This window comes from Giraffa tippelskirchi, chromosome 4, assembly GCF_054371585.1.
Source record: "Giraffa tippelskirchi isolate mGirTip1 chromosome 4, T2T-mGirTip1v1.2.pri, whole genome shotgun sequence".
Classification (NCBI taxonomy): Eukaryota; Metazoa; Chordata; class Mammalia; order Artiodactyla; family Giraffidae; genus Giraffa; species Giraffa tippelskirchi.
Window position 1 is genome coordinate 178,586,606 of NC_137278.1, and position 24,694 is coordinate 178,611,299.

Sequence of the window (24,694 nt, forward strand, 5' to 3'; positions counted from 1 at the left end):
ACTGTTCACTATTATCATTAAGAAAAGCACAACTTCATTTCCCCAAAATTTGAATGACGAATAAAGACACTTAAAGATCAAGCAGACATTGTTAATAAAAAGATCAACTTTGACTTATTTCTTTAGTGCACTTTTCCCATAATTAATTTTAATTTTTATTTACAAATGAGCACCAAGTTTAAGGAACACTGTTAGTATTGGATGTTTAAGATAAAAGTGAACCGGTTGCCCAAGGCCCAAACTATAAACATGTTCCTATAGGGTCATACCAGATTCTTCATTTTCTGAATCCAGATGATATTAGAATGTTTATTAAATTTCTGAGACTATGGGGCAGATCAAATATAGTAGATTTGTTTTTAATTTAGAGCAAATACAAATGTTTAAGATTCCCTGCTTGCACTTGAAGTGGTTCTAATGTTTAGGCAGATTCTTGTTTTGTGGCAGATGGATTCATTCTTGATAGCTCCTGTGTACATGACATCAGACCTCTGTGGAGGGATGCTGACCTAATTATTGACATTAAGAAAGCTCTAACTGAAATGGCAGACCAATAAGAAAAGACTAGGGACTTGCTTGGCAGTCCAGTGGTTAAGATTCCACGCTTCGACCACAAGGGGTGTGGATTTGATCCCTGGTTGGGGAACTAAGATCCCACATGCCAAGCAAAAGAAAAAAAAATCTACACCAGCTTTATGAATCCACACTTATAGGCCCTGTGGGACATGATTATATAATCATTTATCAGAAGATATTTTACCTTAAAGAGAAAAGAATTGACCTAAAATTTGATGAACAGGTCAAATATTAGGTCAATAATGAGGACTCTTTACAGTTATTTTTAGCATCAAATATATCACCACAGATCCATGCAGTGTTTCAGTTGCAACTTAATTCTGATTTCCAGATTGTTGTTGGAGATAAAGTTGTTTTGATGCCCGTGAATGCAGGACAGCCACTACATGCCAGCAACATAGAACTACTCGATAATCCAGGGTGTAAAGAGGTAAGTTTGGGAGGAAAGGAAGTGAATTTGTTGATTTTTATCATGAGAAGAAAAAGAAATCTTATAGTTTCTTTCATTGTTTTCGTAAGCATAAGACCAGTTTATGCTAGTTATTATTACTAAGATACCTATAGATTTAGTCCTATAGATATAGTCCTTTGAAGATATTTTTTGACATACCCCCATTGTCCAAAGTTGTTCTTTTTTCTCCTTCCTCTAGTTGAAGTAGTAATTCATGATATAAGATGGAACCTGCAGTCTTATAACTTAACATCTCTTCATTAATAGGTGAATGCTGTTAATTGCAACACTAGCTGGAAAATTACTTTATTCATGAAATACAGTTCCTATCGAGAAGATGTACTAAAAGGAGTAAGTATGTCACGTAGAACATTTGCTGGAAGAATTGAAGAGTGTCTTACTGAGCTTCTAGATGCAAAACCTATGTATTCACTGTGTTTGAAATTTAGAATGTTACTGTAAACCTTAAAACTCATGTTGAGTTTTCCTTCCTATATTTGGAAATGTATGCGTAATCATTAAAAGCCAAGTGTTAGCAGAAGGGCCCAGAATATCAAAAACCTGCAGAGTCACCTACTTCTTACGTCTGTTTGTTCAAACTTTTGTTGAAAATAGTTTTTAATTTATTTATTTTTAATTGAAGGATAATTGCTTTACAATATTGGTTTCATTTCTACCGTGCATCAACATGAATTAGCCATGGGCATACATAGGTCCCCATACATACCTCCCTCCCATCTCCTACCCTTTCCCACTCCTCTAGGTGGTCACAGAGCCCTGGTTTGAGTTCCCTGAAACATACAGCAAAGGAAATACAGTTTTTTTGCCTCTTTTTCTAGGGTGATGTTGTTCGATTGTTCCATGCGGAACAAGAGAAGTTTCTGACTTGTGATGAATATGAGAAAAAACAGCACATTTTCCTTCGTACAACCTTGCGTCAATCAGCCACTTCTGCTACCAGTTCTAAAGCACTCTGGGAAATAGAGGTGCGTAAGTAATTTTTGGCTTTTAATAAATGCTTATATCTAAAAGACAAGGTCACTTGTATGGTTTGTTGTTATAAGCATCACTTGTGCATGCATGCACGCTCAGTTGCTTCAGTTGTGTCTGACTCTTTTCGACTTCATCACTCTAGCCCGCCAGGCTCCTCTGTCCATGGGGTTCTCCAGGCAGGAATACTGAAGTGGGTTGCCATGCCCTCCTCCAAGGCATCTTTCCGACCCAGGGACTGAGCCTGCTTCTCTTATGTCTCCTGCATTGATAGGCAGATTCTTTACCACTAGTGCTACCTGGGAAGCCCAAGCATCACTTGTGATAGATCCATGAAACAATAATTTTGGTGAAGCCTGTTGTACCTCTTTACTGCTGTGACCAGTCTGAAACGTTGCTACTTCCTTTATTTATCTTCTTAGAGGCATCTTTCTCTTTCTCTTGAATTTAATAAGGGCATATATATATAATTTTGCTTTTAAGAATTCCATTGTAAAGTGTTGACTTCAGGCCAACATCAGACGGCAGGCCTTGTGCCTTGAATGGCACTGGTGTTGAGATGGAGCAGGAGGATTCACTGTAAGTGAGCATCAGAAATACACAGTCACTGAAAAGAACATTTGTGTCTTCTGAGGATGCTCTTTCTATTGGAGTGAGGAGAACCATAGTTAAGAATTCATTCACCTTTAAGAGGTATTTTCTTAAATGTGCCAATACGATAGAGTAATTAAGAAAATGTAAGGTATGGGTTTTTCTTTAAAGGAACTTTCTGTATACTGGAAGAGATAAGATATGCCTGTGCTGTGCTTAGTCACTCGGTTGTGTCTGACTCTGCAACCCCATGGACTATAGCCCGCCAGGCTCCTCTATCCATGGAGAGTCTCCAGGCAAGAAAGATATACCTGAGTGACTACAAACAACCCGATAAGTTCCATCTGGATTTAATGTATCTCCAGCCACTATAGCAGTGGTTCTCAACCATTTCAAACCCATCACCCCCCACTTTTATAGCAATAGATTTTGTTATACTTCCTTTATGTACGAAAATGAAATTCATGGTTAATATTATTATTATATATTCTCATGATTAAAAAATCAACAAAATGCCCAAATTCTAATATAAAGAAGATACAAAAGGAAAATAATTTATAATGAAATATATGCATCTCAACATATAAATACATACTCTAGAAACTATAACATTTATACCCATCTTGGGGCTTCCCTAATAGCTCAGTTGGTAAAGAATCTGCCTGCAATGCAGGAGACCCCAGTTCGATTCCTGGGTCGGGAAGATCTGCTGGAGAAGGGATAGGCTAACCACTCCAGTATTCTTGGACTTCCCTTGTGGCTCAGCTGGTAAAGAATCCACCTGCAATGCAGGAGACGTAGGTTCGATCTCTGGGTTGGGAAGATCTCTGGAGATGGGAAAGGCTACCCACTCCAGTATTCTGGCCTGGAGAATTCCATGGACTATAAAGTCCATGGGGTCGCAAAGAGTTGGACGCGACTGAGAGACTTTCAGTTTCTCTTCACTTTCACGGATTCATTTAGATTTGGGAGAAGTGATAAAAGAAGAGGGTAAGAAGACATTCTATACAAGTACAGGAAAATGAAATAGCAGAGCTAAATGTGGGCCCTTGGGTAATATCTAGTATTAGGAGAGGTAATAACAGAACAGACTTATTTGTACATGATTTAAAAAAGAAATCACCATAATTGAAATAAGGATAATGAGGCAAATTACAAGCTATTGAAACAGAGAAAATGAGGAAGTATAATATTTATGTAAATGAGCCAAGCCTTAATTATAAATGTTACATAAAGACAATTCTCTAAGTTATGACATGGTTTAGAATAGAGATGAACTAGCACAAAAGCATGTTGAGGCATATTTTCAGTCTCTTGCATTCAGAAGGGACCATATCCTTCAATGTATTTGGAGGCTTTATACGTTGGTCTTTAGTAGGTGACAGGGAATTAAGTTGGTGTAAAACAACTATCGCCAAAACTACATAATCCTCTTCCCAGAAGCCAATCTCACAAATTCTCTTATTAGAATAAGAGAAAGATAACAGGCAACCGGGAAATAAATACATAGTTAAAATAAACATTTTTTTCATACCATAGATTTCTTATCATTGTGCTCCAAGAATTTTCAAAATATAGGGGGTAGGGCTTCCCTGGTGGCTCAGTTGGTAACGAATCTTGCCTGCAATGCAGGAGACCCAGGTTTGATCCCTGGATTGGGAAGATCCCCTGGAGAAGGGAATGGCTACCCACTCTAGTATTCTTGCCTGGAGAATTCCATGGAGAGGGTAACCTAGTGGGTTACAGTCCATGGGGTCGCATAGAGTCGGACACGACTGAGCAACTAACACTTTCACCTTTCACTTTCTTTCAGCAGTACTGTTAAATGCTATTTTAAAATTTTATTAGCAAAATACAGTGATGGAAAAGTTATATAGCAAATTTCTTACACAGTGAGTTTGGTTCCAACTCTGTTAAAAGAAGTTTTGTATCTTCCCTCTTATATATGTGCTGTTAGTTTTATAGCTCTTGATGTAATTTTACCACTGCACCAAAATCCTTCCCAACAAAATGCGTGGTTGGAAATGTTATGATCCATTGAGCAGTCATAATAGAGAGAGTGAATACATTATTCAGTAATTTTGACATAGTGTCTTGGATTCACGTAAGCTTCCTTATCCACAGTGAATTTCTCTAAAATGATTGGCCTTTTCATACAACGTGATGTAAAAGCTTTTCCATATGATTACATGTTACAACACTAGCAGTTTATATTTGTGGTAGGTTTTATTTCTGTTGGAGATTTGAAAATGATACTAGGGGACACTTCTGTATGGTGTGCTACATCAACCAGGCCTCAGTTCAGGAAGCCTGAGCATCAGGTGCTTCAAGCAGACAGGTATTTAAAATTGGAAATTGTTGGAAGGACTGGATGGGAAAAACTGGGATGAAGAATATGGTTTTATGTTAAGATCTGGTAGGGCTGGAAGCCAGGGCTGCCTCTTCCTGTGCTCCACCACGCCTCCCTGTGGGAGGCCCTGCAAGGCACCTGCTGCCACCTTTATTGGAGCCCTTAGAGAAGTCTCTCTTTCACTCTCCTTTGCTTCCTGTCCTGGTGATACAGCAGGGCACTTAGAAGGACTGGGATGGTCCTGAGTGTCACACACAGTATCTAGCCTATGCTTGAACTCTTCTGTGAATTGCAGGATATTTAATATCTTGGCCACTGTTCATTCATTCCAGTAGCGTCCCTCAAAAATGACTGTGATAAATGAAAACGTCCTCTCTTCCCTGACTCCAAATTGTCCTTTAGGGAGCTGTATCTACTACTATTGCTAGACCTGCTAATGTATAGGGCAGGAGTTCTTAGTCTGTGATCCCTGGTGAGTGTCAAGTTATTTATTAACCTACAGCAGTTGCATACAAAAGGTGTGAGAATATGTGTGTATGTTAGACAACTCATGGATTTTATCAGATTCTCAGAGATATCTGTGTCTCTCCCAAAGGAGTAAGAGTTCAAATATTGACAAGATCATGGTAGGGGGTGGGATTAGCAAAGGACTGGTGGAAGAAGGTTGATTTGAGAACTGAACTTTAAAGGATAAGCAGGTGTTTGGCCATAGGGGGAGTATTTTTGTAAGACTTCATCCGCTTTGAAGTATTTTCGTAGTTATCTCATTTGAGCTTTTGGAGTATGGGAAGAAATGGGAGCTGGAGTCTAGCAAAAGGCATTGGGAAGTTCTATACATTTGTTTGCCTGGTGGCTCAGATGGTAAAGAATCTACCTGCAATGCAGGAGGTCCAGGTTTGATCCCTCATCGGCAAGATCCCCTGGAGAAGGGAATGGCAACCCACTCCAGTATTCTTTCCTGGAGAATTCCATGGACAGAGGAACCTGGAGGGCAATAGTCCATGGGATCGCAAAGGGGCAGACATCACTAAACGACTAACACTTTCACTTTCACATCATACGTTAACACACAGAATTGAGACTGGGGCAGGAGGCAAAGAATATCAAAAAGAAGAAGGTGATCTGCTGAAGAACAGTGGAAAGTTATCTGAGCACTCTAATATGCCTTGTGATATTTACTCTTCACAACAATCCTATGAATTAAACCTACTTAGTACATGAAGAAACAGGCTTCTGAGATGTGACATTCCTTGCTGTGATCATACCATAGTCATTAACGTCAAGAACGTGTATGCTCAGTTGTAGCTGACTCTTTGCGACCCCATGGACTGTAGCCCATCAGGCTTCTCTGTCCATGGGATTATCCAGGCAAGAATACTGGAGTGAGTCATTGGTGGGACCCAAAACCAGTTGTCTCTGAACTGGAGAACTTGAACTTTGCTTCAACACTGAGCCACTTGTCATAAGCGACAGTTTCAGACCTTCTACCACTTTCATTTTCAGTGCACCTAATGGCTCAGCATCTAGGACAGGCATCAAAGGACATGGTGTTAGTAAACAAGCAACACATAGAAAGAGCCAGGAATGAAATTAGTCCAGACTTCCAGGCCTTGGCTTTGTGGTTCTCTCTGCCTGGAATGACCTCTTCCAGTCTCTCTGCATCACCATCTCATTCTTATCCATCAGAGTGCCCGTGCTGGCTGCCATATTGATCCAAAGTAGCCTTCTGTAGGGAGCTTCCCTGGTGACTCAGTGGTAAAGAATCCACTTGCCAATGCAGGAGTCGTGGGTCTGACCCCTGGGTAGGGAAGATACCCTGGAGAAGGCAGTGGCTACCCACTCCAGTATACTTGTATACTTCCCATGGACAGGGAAGCCTGGCAGACTACGGCCCATGTGGTCGCAAAGAGTAGGACACGACTGAGCGGCTGAGCATGAGCGCAAGCCTTCTCGGGTATTCAATCACGCACTCTATTTATTTCCTCCTGGTGTTGCCAAATCTTATTCATTGAAAGCTTAGTCTTATTCATTGCTCTGGTCCCTACTGCCTAGAAGAGTACCTGGCACCTGGTAGACTCTTAACATAATCTGTTGAACGAATGAGTAACAAATGTGGGGAAGCCCCCCCAGTATTTCCAGTTTGGGCCTGGAAACATGTCTTTTGGAGTAAGGCTGTATTTGCAGATATGAGGCATGAGAATCATGCAAGCCCAGTGAGGTAACTGTTCTCTTATTTATGGGGAATCTTGTTTTTGCTACATTGGACTCCTGAAAATGTATATTAGATTTGACAAGTTTAATGTTAACATGCGGGTACCCCATGTAACCTGTTGAGATTTGCTTGCCAGGAACATGCATGTCTTTTAGGCATTGTTTTTGTTTCTTTTTTGTCTGTAGGTAGTTCATCATGATCCATGCCGTGGGGGTGCAGGACAGTGGAACAGCTTGTTCAGATTTAAACATCTTGCAACCGGGAACTATTTAGCTGCAGAGGTAAGATTAATGGATATAGTGTTGTAAAATCTCTGGTGCGGAAATAGTGAAACAGGCAATAGAGAAGATGTATTTGTAGGAACAGTTATTGTGCACATTTGATTATTGCCAATCAGGTACTGGATTGGCATGTCCACTATTCTCAAAATGTAAATATTAATTGAAATCTTAAAATAATCTTTGTTTTGAAAATAAAAACAGCAGCAACCACCACCACAGAACCGTGTGGTTGGTTTGCTGGAAGGGTATTTGGGAGAGGGTATCTGATTTGCATCTGTGTGGGATTCATCCTGAGACTTCCTGTTTAGCTTCACTCTGTCAGAATGTCTGATTTGGAACCCTGATCAGCTCGTAGTTGCTGTGGTGTAGTCTAGATAGTTTCAGATTGATCTTCTGTGGCGGTTCTTTCACTGGTGGGTGGCTTTCATTGTTCAAACCGTTGGAAAGGAAAGGGTTTTTTTTTTCCCCCCTGAGATACTGCACTGTCCTAAAACTGTCAATAAAAATGGTAAAAACATAGAAAGGTCTTTTCTTTCTCCACTAAATGCATGTTGACAATCAGAGTGAAGAGTGGTAGAATAACAGCACTGAAGTTGTAGGAATGATTTAATTAAAGTTTAGTTATCTGGTTTAAAACTAGTTTTGAAAATACTTGTTATAATTTTTAATTTATTTTTTCTTAAATCTTTTTAAAATTGAAGTATGGTTAATTTGCGATATTGTGTTAGTCTCACATTTACAGCAAAGTGATTCAGTTATATGTACATAATATACATGTTGTGTATCTATATATATGTATTTATATTCTTTTTAAAATTCTTTTCCATTTTAGGTTATTGTAAGATATTGAATATAGCTCCCTGTGAAAGTGAAAGTCACTCAGTTGTGTCCTACTCTTTGTGACCCCATGGACTATACTAGTCCATGGAATTCTCTGGGCCAGAATACAGGAGTGGGTAGCCTTTTCCTTCTCCAGGGCATCTTCCCAACCCAGGTATCAAACCCAGGTCTCCCTCATTGCAGGCGGATTCTTTGCCAGCTGAGCCACAAGGGAAACCCATAGTTCCCTGTACTATACAGTAAATCTTTGTTGTTTATTTTATATATGGTATTGTGTAGAGAAGCTTTGTTTTCAGATATATGAAATATCCATTCATTTTACTCTTAACTCTGTTTTTCAACTTAGAGTTTCTTCTGGGATTCTAAACCAGAATTTTGTCTTGGAATGTCTAGTATTAATTATCTAACTTTTGCTTTTGGATGTTTCAGAGGGTAAGTAGGTGGGGCTGGAAAGCTGATGAGAAAAAAGTGGTGCAAACAGGAAGTTTCTATAAATATGCTGACCCCAATCTAAAGTAGAACTCAAACCCATTACCCTCTCCACCATGTTAATCTGTGATGGTTTTCCTTATAGTATTTCCCACGTTCTCACTTTTTATTTCTTATTTTATTGACTTTCTCTGTCAGAATGAATACTCTCTGAAGGCAGGAATTTTTTTTTTTTTATGTGCTAACATCACCACTGCATGCCCAGCACCTGGGAAAGTGCCTGGTACTTTGAAAGCATTTGGTGAATACATTTTGAATGAATGAATGGATATGAAGAAGCTATTCAGGCTTCTCTAAGCTTAGAGAATGGGAAAAAAGAAAATTTTAGAATTTGTATCTGAGACACATTTGAGACCATATTTGGGCAAATTAATCTCTCTAAACTCCCATTTCCTCTGCTAGAAAATGGGGATAATCACAATATTTATATAAGTTTATCAAGAGAATGAAATGATACAAAGTGCTTGGCGTAATGTGTGACCATGGTAAGCGCTTCCAGAAAGGAATGCTGGCATGATTAATTTTATTATATGGCAAGTAGAAAGCATCCTTACTTTTATAAATATCTGGCTCAACTTTAATGAATTGGCTCACTTAAATGAAATAGAGCCTCACAATTTATGAGCTGCTTATACCATAAATGTTTTGAAGTAACATTTTTTGGAAAAGTAAAGCTTTGGAAGAGTTAAGCAGTAAGGTAAGAGAATCTTGTCTAAAATAAGAAATAGAAAAGTCTACTGGGTGTCCTACCAAAGATTAGAAATTAGGATTAAAATTCTCTTAGAAATGGGGAAACACTCAAGTACAACACACCTTGGTAAAGGGCAGTGGGGGACTCAAGGAAGGGCAGCTGCCTGGTGGATGAATAAGGCAGATGGGGAAGAAAGAGAGGCGTGTTCAGGCAGTGAGGCAGAGGAGATGTGTGTATTTTACAAACTAGTTCCATATGGGTAATTCATGTGTGTATCACACATAAGATATATGTGAGTTAAGAAGTGATGCTAGAAGGTGGGAGGGGAGTGGCGGGGCCAGAAACGTAGGGTAGCTGGTATTTTCAGGCCATATATATTAAGCCATGCCGAATGTGTTTAAACTTTAGCTTAAAGAGCAGCGTTCTAAATAATCTGTGTTCAAAACAGACCACTCTGGAGTGGCACTGTCCAATATGGTAGTCACCAGCCACGTGCTGGCTATTTAAACTTTATGTTTTTAAAATTAAGTAAAATTAGAAAAGACTGGCAGCCTGGGAAGTCACACAAGCAACAGGAAAATCAAATGTGCTGAGTCACAGATGCCAAGCAAGGGAAGATAGGGTTTCCACAAGGAGGGAGTGCTACAGAAAAGGTCAGGAACAAAATGTCTTCACAGCACTTGGCAAGAATATGGTCATCTGTGACTTCACTGAGAGCATTTTTAGTGAAGACCAGAATGCAGAGGGCAGAGGAAGAGACGAGGAAGCCAGCAATCAGAGGGAGGTGTGGACTGAGATTTGTATGATGGTTGTGAAGGGGGAGAAACAGAGTCATAAAAGGAAAGGAGGAGTTCTATTAGATTTTTATAAAGTGTTTTTTAAACAGTAAGATGGATGAGCTGTTCTAGGGAAGGATCTATCAGAGGGCAGGATTTGGAGGCATGTTACTCTTTTCCTCCAACTTTTCCACTTTCAACACACCTATTTATAATTTGAAATGTTCATTTAGTATGCTTAGGCACCCCTGTCAATTGGATGATATAATTCTTAAATTGCCTTTGAGTTCATGGTATTTATATTGGCCAATGCAGCAAAGAGAGCCTGGAGTAGTGGGAAGAAAAGTCCCAGGTAGACTGCTTACAATCTCTCTGCCTTTAAGCAAGTATTTGACCTCTCTGAACCTCAGTTCCCTTGAGTGTGAAAAGGTGATAATATATATTATATGAGATTTTTTGGAATTAAAGAATACCTTGTGTATTTTCAGCAGCTTGTACATAGAGGGTATTTAGTAAGTATTAAGTCCCTTTGCTTCCATTGGGAGGAAGGTGAAAGGAAATGTGTAGTTGTGTTTATTATTATTTTAAAATTTATCTTTATTACTTTTGTTATTCATAACTGACATTTCTTTGTCAGTCAGATAACTTAAGGGGGAAAATGTTTCGGGAATCACCACTGGCTACCTTGTATCTAGAACAGTCTCTGATAATTTATATTCAGTAAGTATTGAATAGTCTAATGAATAAATCATAGAGAGAATGAAGTTTTAAATCCACTCATTTCGCTTGGCAAAGCAGGAAACCCAGAGTCAGAGAAGTGATTTATTTTTTCCAAAGTTAAGAAACAAGGTTAATGATAGTATTCAGGCTGAATGCCACACTTGTATTGCTTCATCCCTATCAGCGAGTCTCAACCGAGGATGGTCTTGTTCCCAGGGGGTGTTTGACAAAGTCTGGAGACATTTTTATTGTCACAGTTGGGGAGAGGGAGCTACTGGCATCTAGTGGGTAGAGGCTAGGGATGCAGCTAAACATCCTATAAAGTGCAGGACAGATCGCACAACAGAGAATGATCTGGGCCCAAATGTCACTAGTGCCAATGTTGAGAAACTGATGTATGTTATACTGAAATTACATAATCATTTTATTCACTGCCTTCTAGGTGAAAGCACTTCTGTTTCTTCTGTTACTGTGAAGAAAACAAAGATGACTAACATTTTGTCCTTGTCCTTCAAGAATGTGCAGTTTGGGGGGGAAATTATATTAACTCATCACTGGGACATCTGTTTGTCAGTTGTTTCCAGCATACATAAATATCTGAGATAACAGATTATGTGTAAGGTTTAAATTATTAACATTTAAAGATGACCATGATAAATCTCACAGTAAGTTTAAAGAGCTGCTACCTTAAATCTAAGCACATATGAGAAAAAACACCTAAAATTTTTACTTATACTTTCTTGATCTGATATTCCATTTAACCAGTGCTTACTGGGTGGCTAAGTTATTCAGAAAAATGTAATAAGCTTATTTTTTAGAAATGAAGGGGAAACTAAAGAAAATTAGACTATTTCATATGCTGAATATTCTGTAGTCTTAACTGTGGAAACAAAACACGTAAATTACAAGCTATTCAAGAATAGCACCATGTTTTTTTTGTGTGTGTGGGTGTGAATTATAGAAAACATCTAGGAATTAGGACTGTGATATGATATAACACTGTTTAGACTTATTCTTTAAATTAATAAAGTGAACTAAGGTTTAGAAATGAACCCTTACTCAGTTGGAATATCTCCAACAGTGTTGTCTTAGCAAATTAAGGGTTTATTTTTGAATAATATACAGTGCTACTAACTCATGGAAAAAATGTGAAACAAAATATTTAATTGCGAATTAGGTAACAGGGCATTTGTGACTGTATTATTGGGCTTTCTTCTATGTCAGTTTCTGTAAGCCATGCAAGAAATGAGGTGACATGAACGGAAGTAAACACTCCTACATTTTTGCTTTTTTTTCCCTTTTTAAAAATTTATGTATTTTTTAACTGAAGGATAATTGCTTTACAGAATTTTGTTGTTTTCTGTCAAACTGCAACATGAATCAGCCATTGGTATACATATATCCCCTCCCTTTTGAACCTTGCTTTTAATATACAGCATGGTTGTCAGCACACTCCTTGCCATTTTGCCATAGATATTTTTCTTGTATCACCTTATTGGTGCAGGAGTGTTCATAATCCTGTCTGTGGCTGAGAAAGTAATTTTATCATAATTTGAATAAGACAGTATGAAAACCTCAGTAAATAGTTCTTCCACAGCTATGGGAAGAATTATAACTCAAATATCACAATTTCTAATCTGCTGCATTTTCTTTCTTTGGGTGTTATTAAAGGACTAACTTTTGATGATCATTTCCCAAATAAGGTAGAGTAACAGTGAAAAATAATTTTGTTAAAGGTTTTGTAATTGCCCGTTTTAAGACAACTAGCTTATTTATCTGTAGATAGGCCAGACTTCCACCAGATGGCAGTAAACACTTACTTCCTAACTCTAGTCTTTGGATTTAGTTAATTAAAACCTTAGTACTCAAGAACTTGTACATTAGCATAGAATCTTACGTATATTAGGGCTGTAGTTTTAAATACCTCAATGTTTGTTTCTCTTTCAAATGTATCAGCCATAGTATATGAAAACGGTCTTTATATATATGTGTGTGTATGTATGTATGTATGTATGCAAAATTTATATACAATAGAGGAACATACATACCAGACTCCATATACAATAAATATGTATCAAAATATAAATGATGCCTGGCACATGTAAGCAGCCTGTAAATGTTATTTTTCCCTTCTTTTCTGGCCCTAGCAATAATAGGTTGGCTCTGAAATGCCTCGTCATTGGAAAGAGGAACATATAATTATTTAAAATTATACATGTGTTGATTTTATGACTTCAGTGTTATATATAATAAAAATTGATCAAAAGACATTTCATTATAAGAAAGTAATTTTTTTTTTTACGAAAATGAACATAAATTTTGGACTTATAACTTGCCATCTGCTGCTTGCTGTTCTTTAGAGAGATGGTTGCAGCTGTCTTTAATTTGATAAGTGGTACAGCCATGACTTTCACTGTCTAGGTGCTTATGATATTAATCTTTCTCTCTGCCACTTTTCTATTCTAACTTGTCATATTCTCTGCCTGACTTCATTCTAGTCCTCTTTGGCCACTTAAACGAAGACTCCCTTCAAAGCTTAGTTTCAGGACTTTTCTGGTGGTCCAGTGACTAAAACTCTGCACTCCCAATTAAGGGTGCCTGAGTTCAATCCCTGCTCAGGGAACTAGACTCCACATGCCACAGCTAAGAGATCTCACATACTTCAACTAAGACCCAATACAGCCAAAAAAATAAATACATGATTTTTTAAAATTAAAAAAGTTTAGTGCCTATTTGCTCTTTCTCTTCTCTCTCTGTTACTTACTCTCCTGGCTGCAGTGGGCCATGACTTTGATCTTAGATATTTCACTGCCATTGAAACTCAATAATCATATCTAAGATGGAATTGTTTCCCCAGAGAGACTAAGTTTTCTTAGCTCTGGGTGAAAAACTTGGGAGTTATGATAAACATTTTTTCTCTCTCTGTGTTCTCCCTCAATCTTCAGGTTCTCTTGACTCCATGTCTGTAGAATCTTTCCCATCCGCTTTCTCCTTTCTATTTCAACATTGTTATTGATGTTGGGGCTCTACCACCACTTACTCCAACCTTGCACTTGGTTACATTGTCTCTTTTATCATCTGTCTCTATCTCCTGCTAAGTATGGCCAAGTGAGGATTTTTAATGCACTGTTTCTGCGAACATTTTGTCAGTGATGTATGCAACATCTTCCTGAAGATGCAAACCCTTTAGCATGTGGCAAAAAAAGCCCCAAGGTGAGGGTGGGACGTTCTGGGAGAATAGCATTGAAACATGTATATTATCATATGTGAAACAGAACACCATTCCATGTTGGATGCTTGAGACAAAGGCTCAGGGCTGGGGCAATGGGATGACCCAGAGGGATGGGATGGGGAGGGAGGTGGGTGGGGGGTCCAGGAAGGGGAACACATGTAAACTCATGGCTGATTCATGTCAATGTATGGCAAAAACTATTACAATATTGTAAAGCAATTAGCCCCCAACTAAAATAAATAAATTTATTAAAGATTAAAAAAAAAAAGCCCCATTGGTTAGGCCTTCCTTCTCACCTTGGATCATATCAGTCCTCATTATGGGGGTGGGAGGGAAGTCATTGGCTATCAGAACTAAAAGATGGAGCTTTGGAACCATCAGACTGGTGCTTCTGAATAACCTGCTGCTCTCCAGTGGTTTGACTTTGTCTGGAGTACTGCTCTTAGTGTGCCCCAGGCGCCTCACCTTGAAAATGGGGTTAAGGGTTGCTTCCAATAGGATAATTGTATGGGGAAATGAATTAACCTTTAAAAGCATATAAAAAGTACTCCATAAATGACATTTACGGGCCTTCTCTGATCAAGGCTCATTTTCTCAGATATTTGGCAGTAGCTCCCCTTGTACTGCCTGCCTTCTTCATTCCAGCCTTCTGTCTTTCTTTTTTTTTTTTCCAGTATTAATTTTAAATTTTATTTTTTAACTTTTAATTTTATATTGGAGTATAGTTGATTTACAATGTTGTGTTAGTTGCAAGTGTAAAGCAAAGGGATTCAGTTATAAATATAAATATATCTGTCCTTTTTCAGATTCTTTGCCCGTGGGTTATTACAAGAGTATTGAGTAGAGGTCCCTGTGCTATACAGCACTTCCTTTCTGAGAATCAATTTTATACAGAAAATATTTCCTTCTCTCCCAGTTGTAATTCTACCTATCCTTCAAGGCTTCACTCATATGCTACCTTCGCCAAGAATAATTCTTTTTTTTTTTAAATTATTTGTTTGCTTATTTTTCGGTAGTGCTGGGTCTTTGCGGTGCACTCGGGCTTTCTCTAGGGGTGGTGAGCTGGGGCTACTCTTCCTTTCAGTGTGTGGTCTTCTCATTCTGGTGACTTCTCTTGTTGCAGAGCAGAGGCTCGAGGTGCATGGGCTTCAGTAGTTGTGGAGCACAAGCTTATTTGCTCTGTTGCATGTGAAATCTTCCTGGACCAGGGATCGAACCCATGTGTCCTGCATTGGCAGGCGAGTTCTTATCTACTGTACCACCGGTGAAGTCCCTTCATGAATAATTTCTGAGTAAATTTGCCCACCACAGATCCCTCCTTCTTCTGACCTATTATTATTTATAAATTATTCATTCCTGTCTTGTATCTCTTGTCTCATTCTATTTTGTATTACTGCTAACTGTATTTATGTCTTATTTTCCCTCCTAAATTGTAAGGTCTTGTGGTCAGGGACCATATTCTGTTTGCCTTTGTGAAAATACCTAATGCCACTATGCTTTGTCCATTATAGATGCTCTATTAATATTTATTGAGTAAATGATTGAATAACATATTAGATCTCTCTCTCCAATGCCAGATTTATAATTCATCTTTTAACATAAAGAAATACTTCCTTTAAAGTCCTAAAAGATTCAGGAAGCTTCATATCACCGTGTCTTTTTTCCCCTTCTTTAGAAATACATTTTTTGATTCATCCTTAGTCTAATTGCTGGATTACTATTATGGTTATAGTTAGAGAAGGAAATCAGCAGTATAATTAAAATGTACAGTAAAGCATATATTTATTTGATCTTTGGTTAATGTTGATGAATTTATATAGCCATAGATTTATTTGGGTACTCCTTCCTTCTTCTTTCTTTTTCTTCCTCTTTTCCTCCTCCTCCTCACCATTATTATTATATTACTTTAATGAATTTACTGAAGCAATAATTTTTTATAAAAAAGGCCACATTGCAGTCTGAGACACAAGATGGGACGAAATCGAACTGATGAGCACCATCTTTAGTATTGTTACCAAAGACATGAGTACGTAAAGTTTAATGACGTGGAATTAGTATGATTAGGCTTTAGTCACAGACTTCTTTCATTTTACAGATGAAGACCCTCAGTTCTTTTGGAGTTAGGTGACCTCTCCTAAGACCCGTGGTATTTCCTTCCAGCCAGAGTCTGGAATCCAGTTCCCCACACATCTGTCAGGGACTGGACTGAGTGATGCTAAAAGGGTGAAATGTGTGAAGATAATTTTAGAAAGTAACATTGACTTTAAGGTAGAATGTGACCTGTGTCTTAAAGGGCATATGTGATTCTGTGTTTGACTTTGGTACGTTAATTCCTGTTTCTGTACACATTTTAGTGATGGATATGTCATGGCTTCTAGCATGAATTTGATTTATTTTACAGTTTCTGTAACCAACTAGTCCAAATGCTTATTGGATGAAAACTTTGACCATACAGTATATCCTGGTTAAACTTGCTGCCTACCTTTTGAATATAGTTTAGCTATAATTTTAGCATATATATTGTAATTTAAAGGAAAGTTCTGAATTCTTCAAGCTGAAAAAAGGAAAACAATGATCCTTTTTTTATTAAAGGCATTTTATTTTATTTTTAATTTGGCTACGCCACACAGCATGAAAGATCTTAGTTCCCTGACCAGGGATTGAACCTGGTTTCTAGCAGTGAAAACAGCCAAGTCCTAGCATTGAACCTCCATGAAATTCCCTAACACAGTGATCCTTGACTAAGAAAGCTGAATAAACCCCTTCTGTGCCCCTTGTTGGAACTTTTATTACTACCGAGTAAAAGTGTGTCTTTTTGAGTTTGATTAATCAGTACACTGCCTTTTCACTTTCTGCCTTTCACTGTTGGATTCCAAAAGCAAGAATAGTACTCTTCTGGAACTGACTCATTTAATCACAATTCAGGGGAATTTAAGGAGCTTGAGGTACACATCTCCATAGAAAAATAAAGTTCAGCCTCAGATCTCCCCAGTTACGGGCCTGGCACCAAGAGGCAACTTGTAACTGGATTCCTCTTTTATAACCCCTCCTCCACCCTATTGTCTGTCTGCTCTGAAACTTGGAAGACTGCTGTCCAGTGGCTCTTGGACTGGCTTCTCCTTTTCAGCAACTCTTCTCCCTTATACCCCCACCCATTTTCTGGTTTGTTTAACCATAGTTTAGCTTTGTCTGTTCTTAGATTTCATATGAATGGAGTCATACCATGTGTGGCTTCTCCCACTTTAAAATTGAAATATAGTTGACATATTTGTAGGTGTACAATATAATGACTTGCTATATATCTATACACACACACACACACACACACACACACACACACACACACACACACACACACACACACACACACACACACACACACACACACACATATATAGTGGTAGTGGTAAAGATATATATATATAGGTGCTAGTGGTAAAAAACCTGCCTGCCAATGGAGGAGATGCAAAAGACACAAGTTTGATCCCTGGGTCTGGAAGATCCTCTGGAGGAGGAAATGGCAACCCACTCCAGTATTCTTGCCTGGGAAATCCCATGGACAGAGAAGCCTGGCAGACAACAATCCATGCGGTCACAGAGAGTTGGACATGACTGAAGTGACTTCACACACACACACACACACACACACACACACACACACATGACATATATATAGAAATGATTACCACAGTAAATCTTGATAACATCCATCAACACAGTTATAAAATTTTTTTCTTGTGGTGAGAACTTTGAAGATCGACTCTTTTAGCAACTTCCAAATATACAATTCAGTATTATTAAATGTAGTTACCATGCTGTACATTACATCCCCAGGACTTATTGTCTTATCATTGGAAGTTAGTACCTTTTGACTCTGCCTTCATCCGTTTCTCCCACGACCATCCCCGCCTCTGATGACCACAAATCTGTTCTCTGTTTAAGTTCATTTTCTGTTTTTTTGTTTCTTTGTTTTGGATGCCACATGTAGGTGAGCTCATACAGTATTTGCCTGTGCTGTGCTTAGTCACTCAGTCATGTCTGACTCTTTGCGGCCCCATTGACTGCAGCCTACAGTGTTTGCCAATCTCTGTCTAACTTATTTCACCTAGTATAGTGCCCTCAAGATCCATCTGTGCTGTTGCAGATGGCAGGATTTCCTTCTTCTTCTTCTTCTTTTTTTACGATTGAGTAATATTCCATGGTATATACTTTTGAGATCCTTCCTTGTTATGTACATCAGCAGCTCTGTGTTTTATTGCTGACTAGTACGCCATTGCTTGAATATGCCATGTTTTGCTAATCCAGTCTCCGGTTACATGGTATACATTTTTGTCTAAGCCTAAATTCTAGCTCAGTTTTATATCCCTACCATTGTTCCTCCCCACCTTTCCCATCATCTTCAAATGATTGTGTCTTTTTAGTTGATTTTCCTCGAATATGGTCTCCAGGAAACTCCTGGAATATGAACTCAGCATACACTGTTCTTTCTTCAGCTGAGGAAAGCTTCATTTTCCACTATCCTTGATTATTGCTTGTGTTTCACTTATTTTCTCTTCCTTTTAGTACTCTGGAGGTCTATTAGTTGATACCCCATTCTCTGGTCCTCTATGACTATTTCCTTTTTCCTAATTTTCATTTCTTTACATGTTTCCTCTGTGTTGAAAGATAGCTGTTCAATTTTTGTTCTTTACGTCAGTCATTTCCAATAACATCAAATATGCTCATTCCTGCTGCTGACATGGACTTTAATTTTGTATTTATGTTTTCATTATTATTGAAATTCCCCTTAATTTAACTTCTTTTTATATTGTGATTCTTTACTTTTTATATTATTTTATTATTTATCTTATTATTTTATATTATATTTTTAGCCGTTCATATTTTGCTATCTTCATATAGAGGCAGTGTTTACTTGTACTTTCTTGAATGTGTCAAGCCATTTCCTGAAAACTTATTTTGTATCATATTGAGCTTCCCAGGTGGCTCAGTGGGTAAAGAATCCACCTGCCAGTGCAGGAAATGCAGGAGACTTGGGTTCAATCCCTGGGTGGGGAAGACTGCCGGAGAAGGAAATGGCAACCCACTCCAGTATTCTTGCCTGGAGAATCCCATGGACAGAGGAGACTGGCGGGCAGTCCATGGGGTTGCAAAGAATCAGACATGATTGAGCACGCTTGCAGGCATACCATAGATAATATTCAGAAAGACTCTGAGAACAAATTCCCTCTGTTTTAACATACTTTGTAATCTGTCCCATATTGTTTTTTTCATGCTTTCCTCCCTTATTATCCTCAGAAGCAGAAGGGTTGAGTGGATGGTCTTTTTGTTCCTCTTCCTTTTTCTCAATCCTCTTGCTGGATCTTTAGCTGCAGGACAGCCTACAGGGTCCCTGCCTACTTCCCAGTTCCAGCAGGTATCGACTCTGCATCCCTGGGATCTCTTGCAGTTGTGTCTCTTCCTGGCTCTTCTGCTATTTCCCCGTTATCTCCATCATCATGCAGTGTCATTCCAGATTGCAGCAGCTACAGTTCTTTCTCTTCTCGCTGTTTCTTCAGGCAGAGCTTCTTAGAAAACCCTCTGCCATCATATGCTCCCTCTGCTTTCTGACCATTTGCTTTCTGAGCTCTGTTGTTTCTCTTTGATCATGAGAAGCAGAGAGAGGTAATGGAGAGTGGATGGAAGGATGTGCTCAGATATTCAGTTGTGTCTGACTCTTTGCGACACCATGGACTGTATGTAGCCTGCCAGACTCCTCTGTCTATGGGATTCTTCTGGCAAGAATACTGGAGTGGGGTGCCATTTCCTCTTCCGAGGGATCTTCCAGACTCAGGGATAAAACTTGATTCTGTTGTGTCTCCTGCGTTGGCAGGCAGATTCTTTACCACTAGTGCCACTTGAGAAGCCCAGATGGAAGGATGGGGGGGAAATTTTCTGCTCCATTCCACAGCAGCTTTTCAGGGATGGAGAAGTACTTCTGTATGGGTCTTTGGTTGGTGAATACTTGGTTTCTGTGGGTCAGCAGGCAAATCGTGGAACCACAGCCAGTATCTTCTGAACTGTGTTCACTTGGCCACTAGCCTGAAGTGAGGTTGATATTTGCCATGAGATGACAACTGGGGAGATATTGCCTCTCCTCCAGCTTTATAATTACTGTCAATTCATTGAAGATTTGAGGCTTAGGTTGTTTTCAGTCTAAGTCTTCAATGTTATTGAGAGTATTTTGCTGTTTGATCTTTTTTCAGCACCTTCATTAATATTTAGCAATTAATTGACAGGGGCATTCGTCAGAGCTACTAACCAAGTGTCATACTGAAAAAGACCTCTAGCCTTATGTCTTAAGTGGTGACTTTAATTACCTGGTGTTGCATATTATATACACAAACTGACTCACATTAATAGGATTACATTCAACTGGACAGCTTGTTATTTTGAGAAAACAGCCTGTAAACCAAATGAGCAACAAGAACACCTTTTTAAAACTGTGTAGCCTGGTGGAAAGATTGAAGTCAGGAGGAGAAGGGGATAAAAGAGGATGAGATGGTTGGATGACATCACTGACTTGATGGACATGAGTTTGAGCAAGCTCCGAGAGGTGGTGATGGACAGGGAAGCCTGGCGTGCTGCTGTCCGTGGTTTGCAAAGAGTCGGACATGACTGGGTGACTGAACTGAAGTCCAGTGGGAGTCAGGAGTTATGAATTCTAGCCAGCTGGAAATGTGTGGGCCAACACACAGCGTATCCAGATCTCATGCTTCTCGTTGGAATGACCCCCAAACTACTCCACAGCCCAGCCCAGAGACATGAGTTCTTTTTTGTTAAATAATCCTCCTGCATTAGCTGACATAGGTGATACATGTATGTGTGCGTGTATGTATATATATGTGTGTGTGTGTGTGTATGTGTGTGTGTGTGTGTGTGTGTGTGTGTATGTATATATATAGTTCCTCTTTTGCTTGACTTTCTTTTCTTGTGTGTATAGCATGTGCAGCAGGATCTTGAATCACAGTTAAAACTTGCCTTTGGTCTACTTTTTAAACTTGGTATCTGCATTATTGGTCAATGGCAGGTTTTGTGGTAGGCAAAATGAAATTTCTCGAATGCTTCCTAGGAGGTGAGATTGTCAGCTCTCACTTGTTCAAAAATGTCAACTGTTTGATATAAACAAAGGCCATAGCTTTGGTATTTTACCTCTAGTTTCCTGCCACTCGGATTTGAAGGTATTTAGCAATATCTTCTTTCGTAGCCTCTCTTTATGTGAAATTTAGTTAAGTATATGTTGTGTGTGTGTGTGCGTGTGCTCAGTTGTGTCCAACTCTTTGTGACTGCACGGACTGTAGCCTGTCCACAAGGCTCCTCTGTCCGTGGAATTTTCCAAGCAAGAATACTGCAATGGGCTGCCATTTCCTTCTCCAAGAGATCTCCCCAACCCAGGGATCGAACCTATGTCTCCTGCATTGGCAGGCAGATTCTCGATCACTGCACCACCTGTGAATATCAGGTTGGTTCAGTTCAGTTGTTCAGTCATGTCTGACTCTGCGACTGTATGGACTGCAGCACACCAGGCTTCCCTGGGAATATAGTGAACTGGAATTAAAGATCACTGGTCTTGTTAATATTCTTTTAATAGCAATTCAAAACTAGTTTTGTTTTTTTGATTTTTAGCTTAACCCTGATTATCGAGATGCCCAAAATGAAGGAAAAAATGTGGTGAGTAGAACTATTTTTTTTTCTCCATCAAATACAAACATATTATTTATATTTTATATGAACAAATTGAAAAGTTAGTAGACAATTTGAAGACTAGGCACTCTGAGAGAGAGACTCTGAGTAGAGTTTGTGGATCAAAGATCAAAGTAAATGATGAGGTGGCTTAGAGTATAAGAAGATGATCAGTAGTGGGTATTTAGGGAGATTTCTAGCAACTTGGAGGCTATTTATGATAGAGTGCAGAAGGCAGCTGGGTCTTGGAGGTGTGCTGGGTCTGGGTTTAGTTTTCAGAAGTGCATAGAAATTAGGAAAGAGGAGTGGAATTGTGACTTAATATTAAAATAGGACAACAGAAAAATCATTTTTGATTAAAAATAACTTGAGTTTTATTTATGGAGAGAAATTGAACCATTCAGCAAGTAGATAATTTTTGTTTCTAATATTCTACCCTGTGCTACTCAAAAAGATGTCAATCATTTTTCATTAAAAATACTTACTCATCCTGCTCATCTCATCCCCACTTGTAAAGAAAATGACTTAATGATGACAACATGATTTAATTCAATAAAATTTTAGAGAGGAAGGGATGTGCCAGAGGGAATGGGTTTGGGGTACAAGTGAAATTGTGTGGTGATAGATGGTAACTAGACTTCTGGTAGTCATCACTGTGTACTATAGGATGTTGAATTATAATGCTGTATACCTGAAACTTATTAAAGTTCAGAAATTCAGGACACTTTGATGTGATATAAATAAAGCCCAGATGATGGGCTAGATTTCTTTTTTTTTTTTTTTGGTATGTCTAATTATCATTTATATTATTGTTGTTATATTTTTAAGTTACTTCTGCAACTGCTGTCCTTGGAAGCAACTAAGGACAAGACCTAAAAGTCAAACTCCTGTTTCTCAGTTTCCTACAGGAAAAGACTGTGGGCTATTTTTTTAAACTGATTTAGTTTCCCCTCTTTTAGTAGAAAATTGGCAACCCCGACACTCCTGTTTTCCATGACATACAAAAGCTAGTAAACATCTGGAAGTGGTTCAAAATTTATAAGTAAACTAATTTTATATGACCAAATAGAAAGTTTAAATAATTTTTATGATCTGAAAACACACTTAAGAGAACAAAACCTCTCAAAATTTTCATGCCTAATCTTAAACATTCTAAGGAATAATTTCCATTGTCTGTAATTAGTTGCACAAAAAAGATATAACTAAATGTTTTAACTAATCAAACTGATCACATGGACCACAGCCTTGTCTAACTCAATGAAACTATGAGCCATACCATGTAGGGCCACCCAAGACAGACAGGTCAAGGTGGAGAGTTCTGACACAATGTGGTCCACTGGAGAAGGGAATGGCAAACTACTTCAGTATTCTTGTCTTGAGAACCCCATGAACAGTATGAAAAGACAAAAAGATAGGACACTGAGAGATGAACTCCCCAGGTTGGTAGGTGCCCAGTATGCTACTGGAGAGGAGTGGAGATATAACTCCAGAAAGAATGAAGAGATGGAGCCAAAGCAAAAACAATGCCCAGTTGTGGATGTGACTGGTGATGGAAATAAAGTCCCATGCTGTAAAGAACAATACTGAATAGGAACCTGAAATGTTAGGTCCATGAGTCAAGGTAAAATGGAAGTGGTCAAATAGGAGATGGCAAGAGTGAACATCAACATTTTAGGAATCAATGAACTAAAATGGACTGGAATGGATGAATTTAACTCAGATGACCTTTATATCTACTACTGTGGGTAAGAATCCCTTAGAAGAAATGGAGTAGACTTCATAGAAGGCTTCTATGTAGTAGCTACATAGAAGGCTACAAAAGAAGAGTCCGAAATGCAGTTCTTGGGTGCAATCTCAAAAGCGACAGCATGATCTCTGTTCCTTTCCAAGGCAAACCATCCAATATCACAGTAATCCAAGTCTATACTCCAACCAGTAATGCCGAAGAAGCTGAAGTTGAATGGTTCTATGAAGACCTACAAGATCTTCTAGAATTAACACCCAAGACTGGAATGCAAACCTAGGAAGTCAAGAGATAACTGGAGTAACAGGCAAATTTGTCCTTGTAGTACAGAATGAAGCAGGACAAAGGCTAACAGAGTTTTGCCAAGAGAATGCACTGGTCATAGCAAACACCATTTTCCAACAACACAAGAGAAGACTCTACACATGGACATCACCAGATGGTCAATACCAAAATCAGATTGATAATATTCTTTGTAGCCGAAGATGGAGAAGCTCTACACAGTCAGCAAAAACACAACTGGGAACTGTCTGTGGCTCAGATCATGAACTTATGTAAAATTCAGACTTAAATTGAAGAAAGTAGGGAAAACCACTAGACCATTCAGATATGACCTAAATCAAACCCCTTATGATTATACGGTAGAAGTGACAAATAGATTCAAGGGATTAGATCTGGTAGACAGAGTGTTTGAAGAACTATGGATGGAGGTGGCATCAAGACCATCCCTAAGAAAAAGAAATGCAAAAAGGCAAAATGGTTGTCTGAGGAGGATTTACAAATAGCTGAGAAAAGAAGTGAAAAACAAAGGAGAAAAGGAAAGATATACCCTTTTGAGTGCAGAGTTCCAAAGATAGAAAGGAGAGATAAGAAAGCCTTCCTCTGTGATCAATGCAGAGAAATAGAGGAAAACAACAGAATGGGAAAGACTAGAGATCTCTTCAAGAAAATTAGAGATACCAAGGGAACATTTCATGCAAAGATGGGCATAATAAAGGACAAAAATGGTATAGACCTAACAAAACCAGAAGA

The 24,694-nt window shown here is 38.6% G+C and overlaps 1 protein-coding gene across 6 annotated transcripts in view; it reads left to right on the forward strand.

Annotated features, from left to right (window-relative positions):
• ITPR2 (inositol 1,4,5-trisphosphate receptor type 2) overlaps nt 1-24,694 on the forward strand; it is a 563,179-nt gene that overhangs the window by 126,424 nt on the left and 412,061 nt on the right. For 4 of the 6 annotated variants that reach the window (XR_014051645.1, XM_081483690.1, XM_081483688.1 and 1 more), the window contains exons 6-10: nt 908-1,006; nt 1,295-1,378; nt 1,867-2,013; nt 7,356-7,451; nt 21,862-21,906. Coding sequence is in view for 5 of the 6 variants with exons in the window: in XM_081483690.1 (XP_081339816.1) it covers nt 908-1,006; nt 1,295-1,378; nt 1,867-2,013; nt 7,356-7,451; nt 21,862-21,906 (471 nt within the window). In the remaining variant the exon portion in view is untranslated. The remainder of the gene's footprint in view (nt 1-907; nt 1,007-1,294; nt 1,379-1,866; nt 2,014-7,355; nt 7,452-21,861; nt 21,907-24,694) is intronic. The other 2 variants (XM_081483691.1, XM_081483692.1) reach the window with 2 other exon arrangements.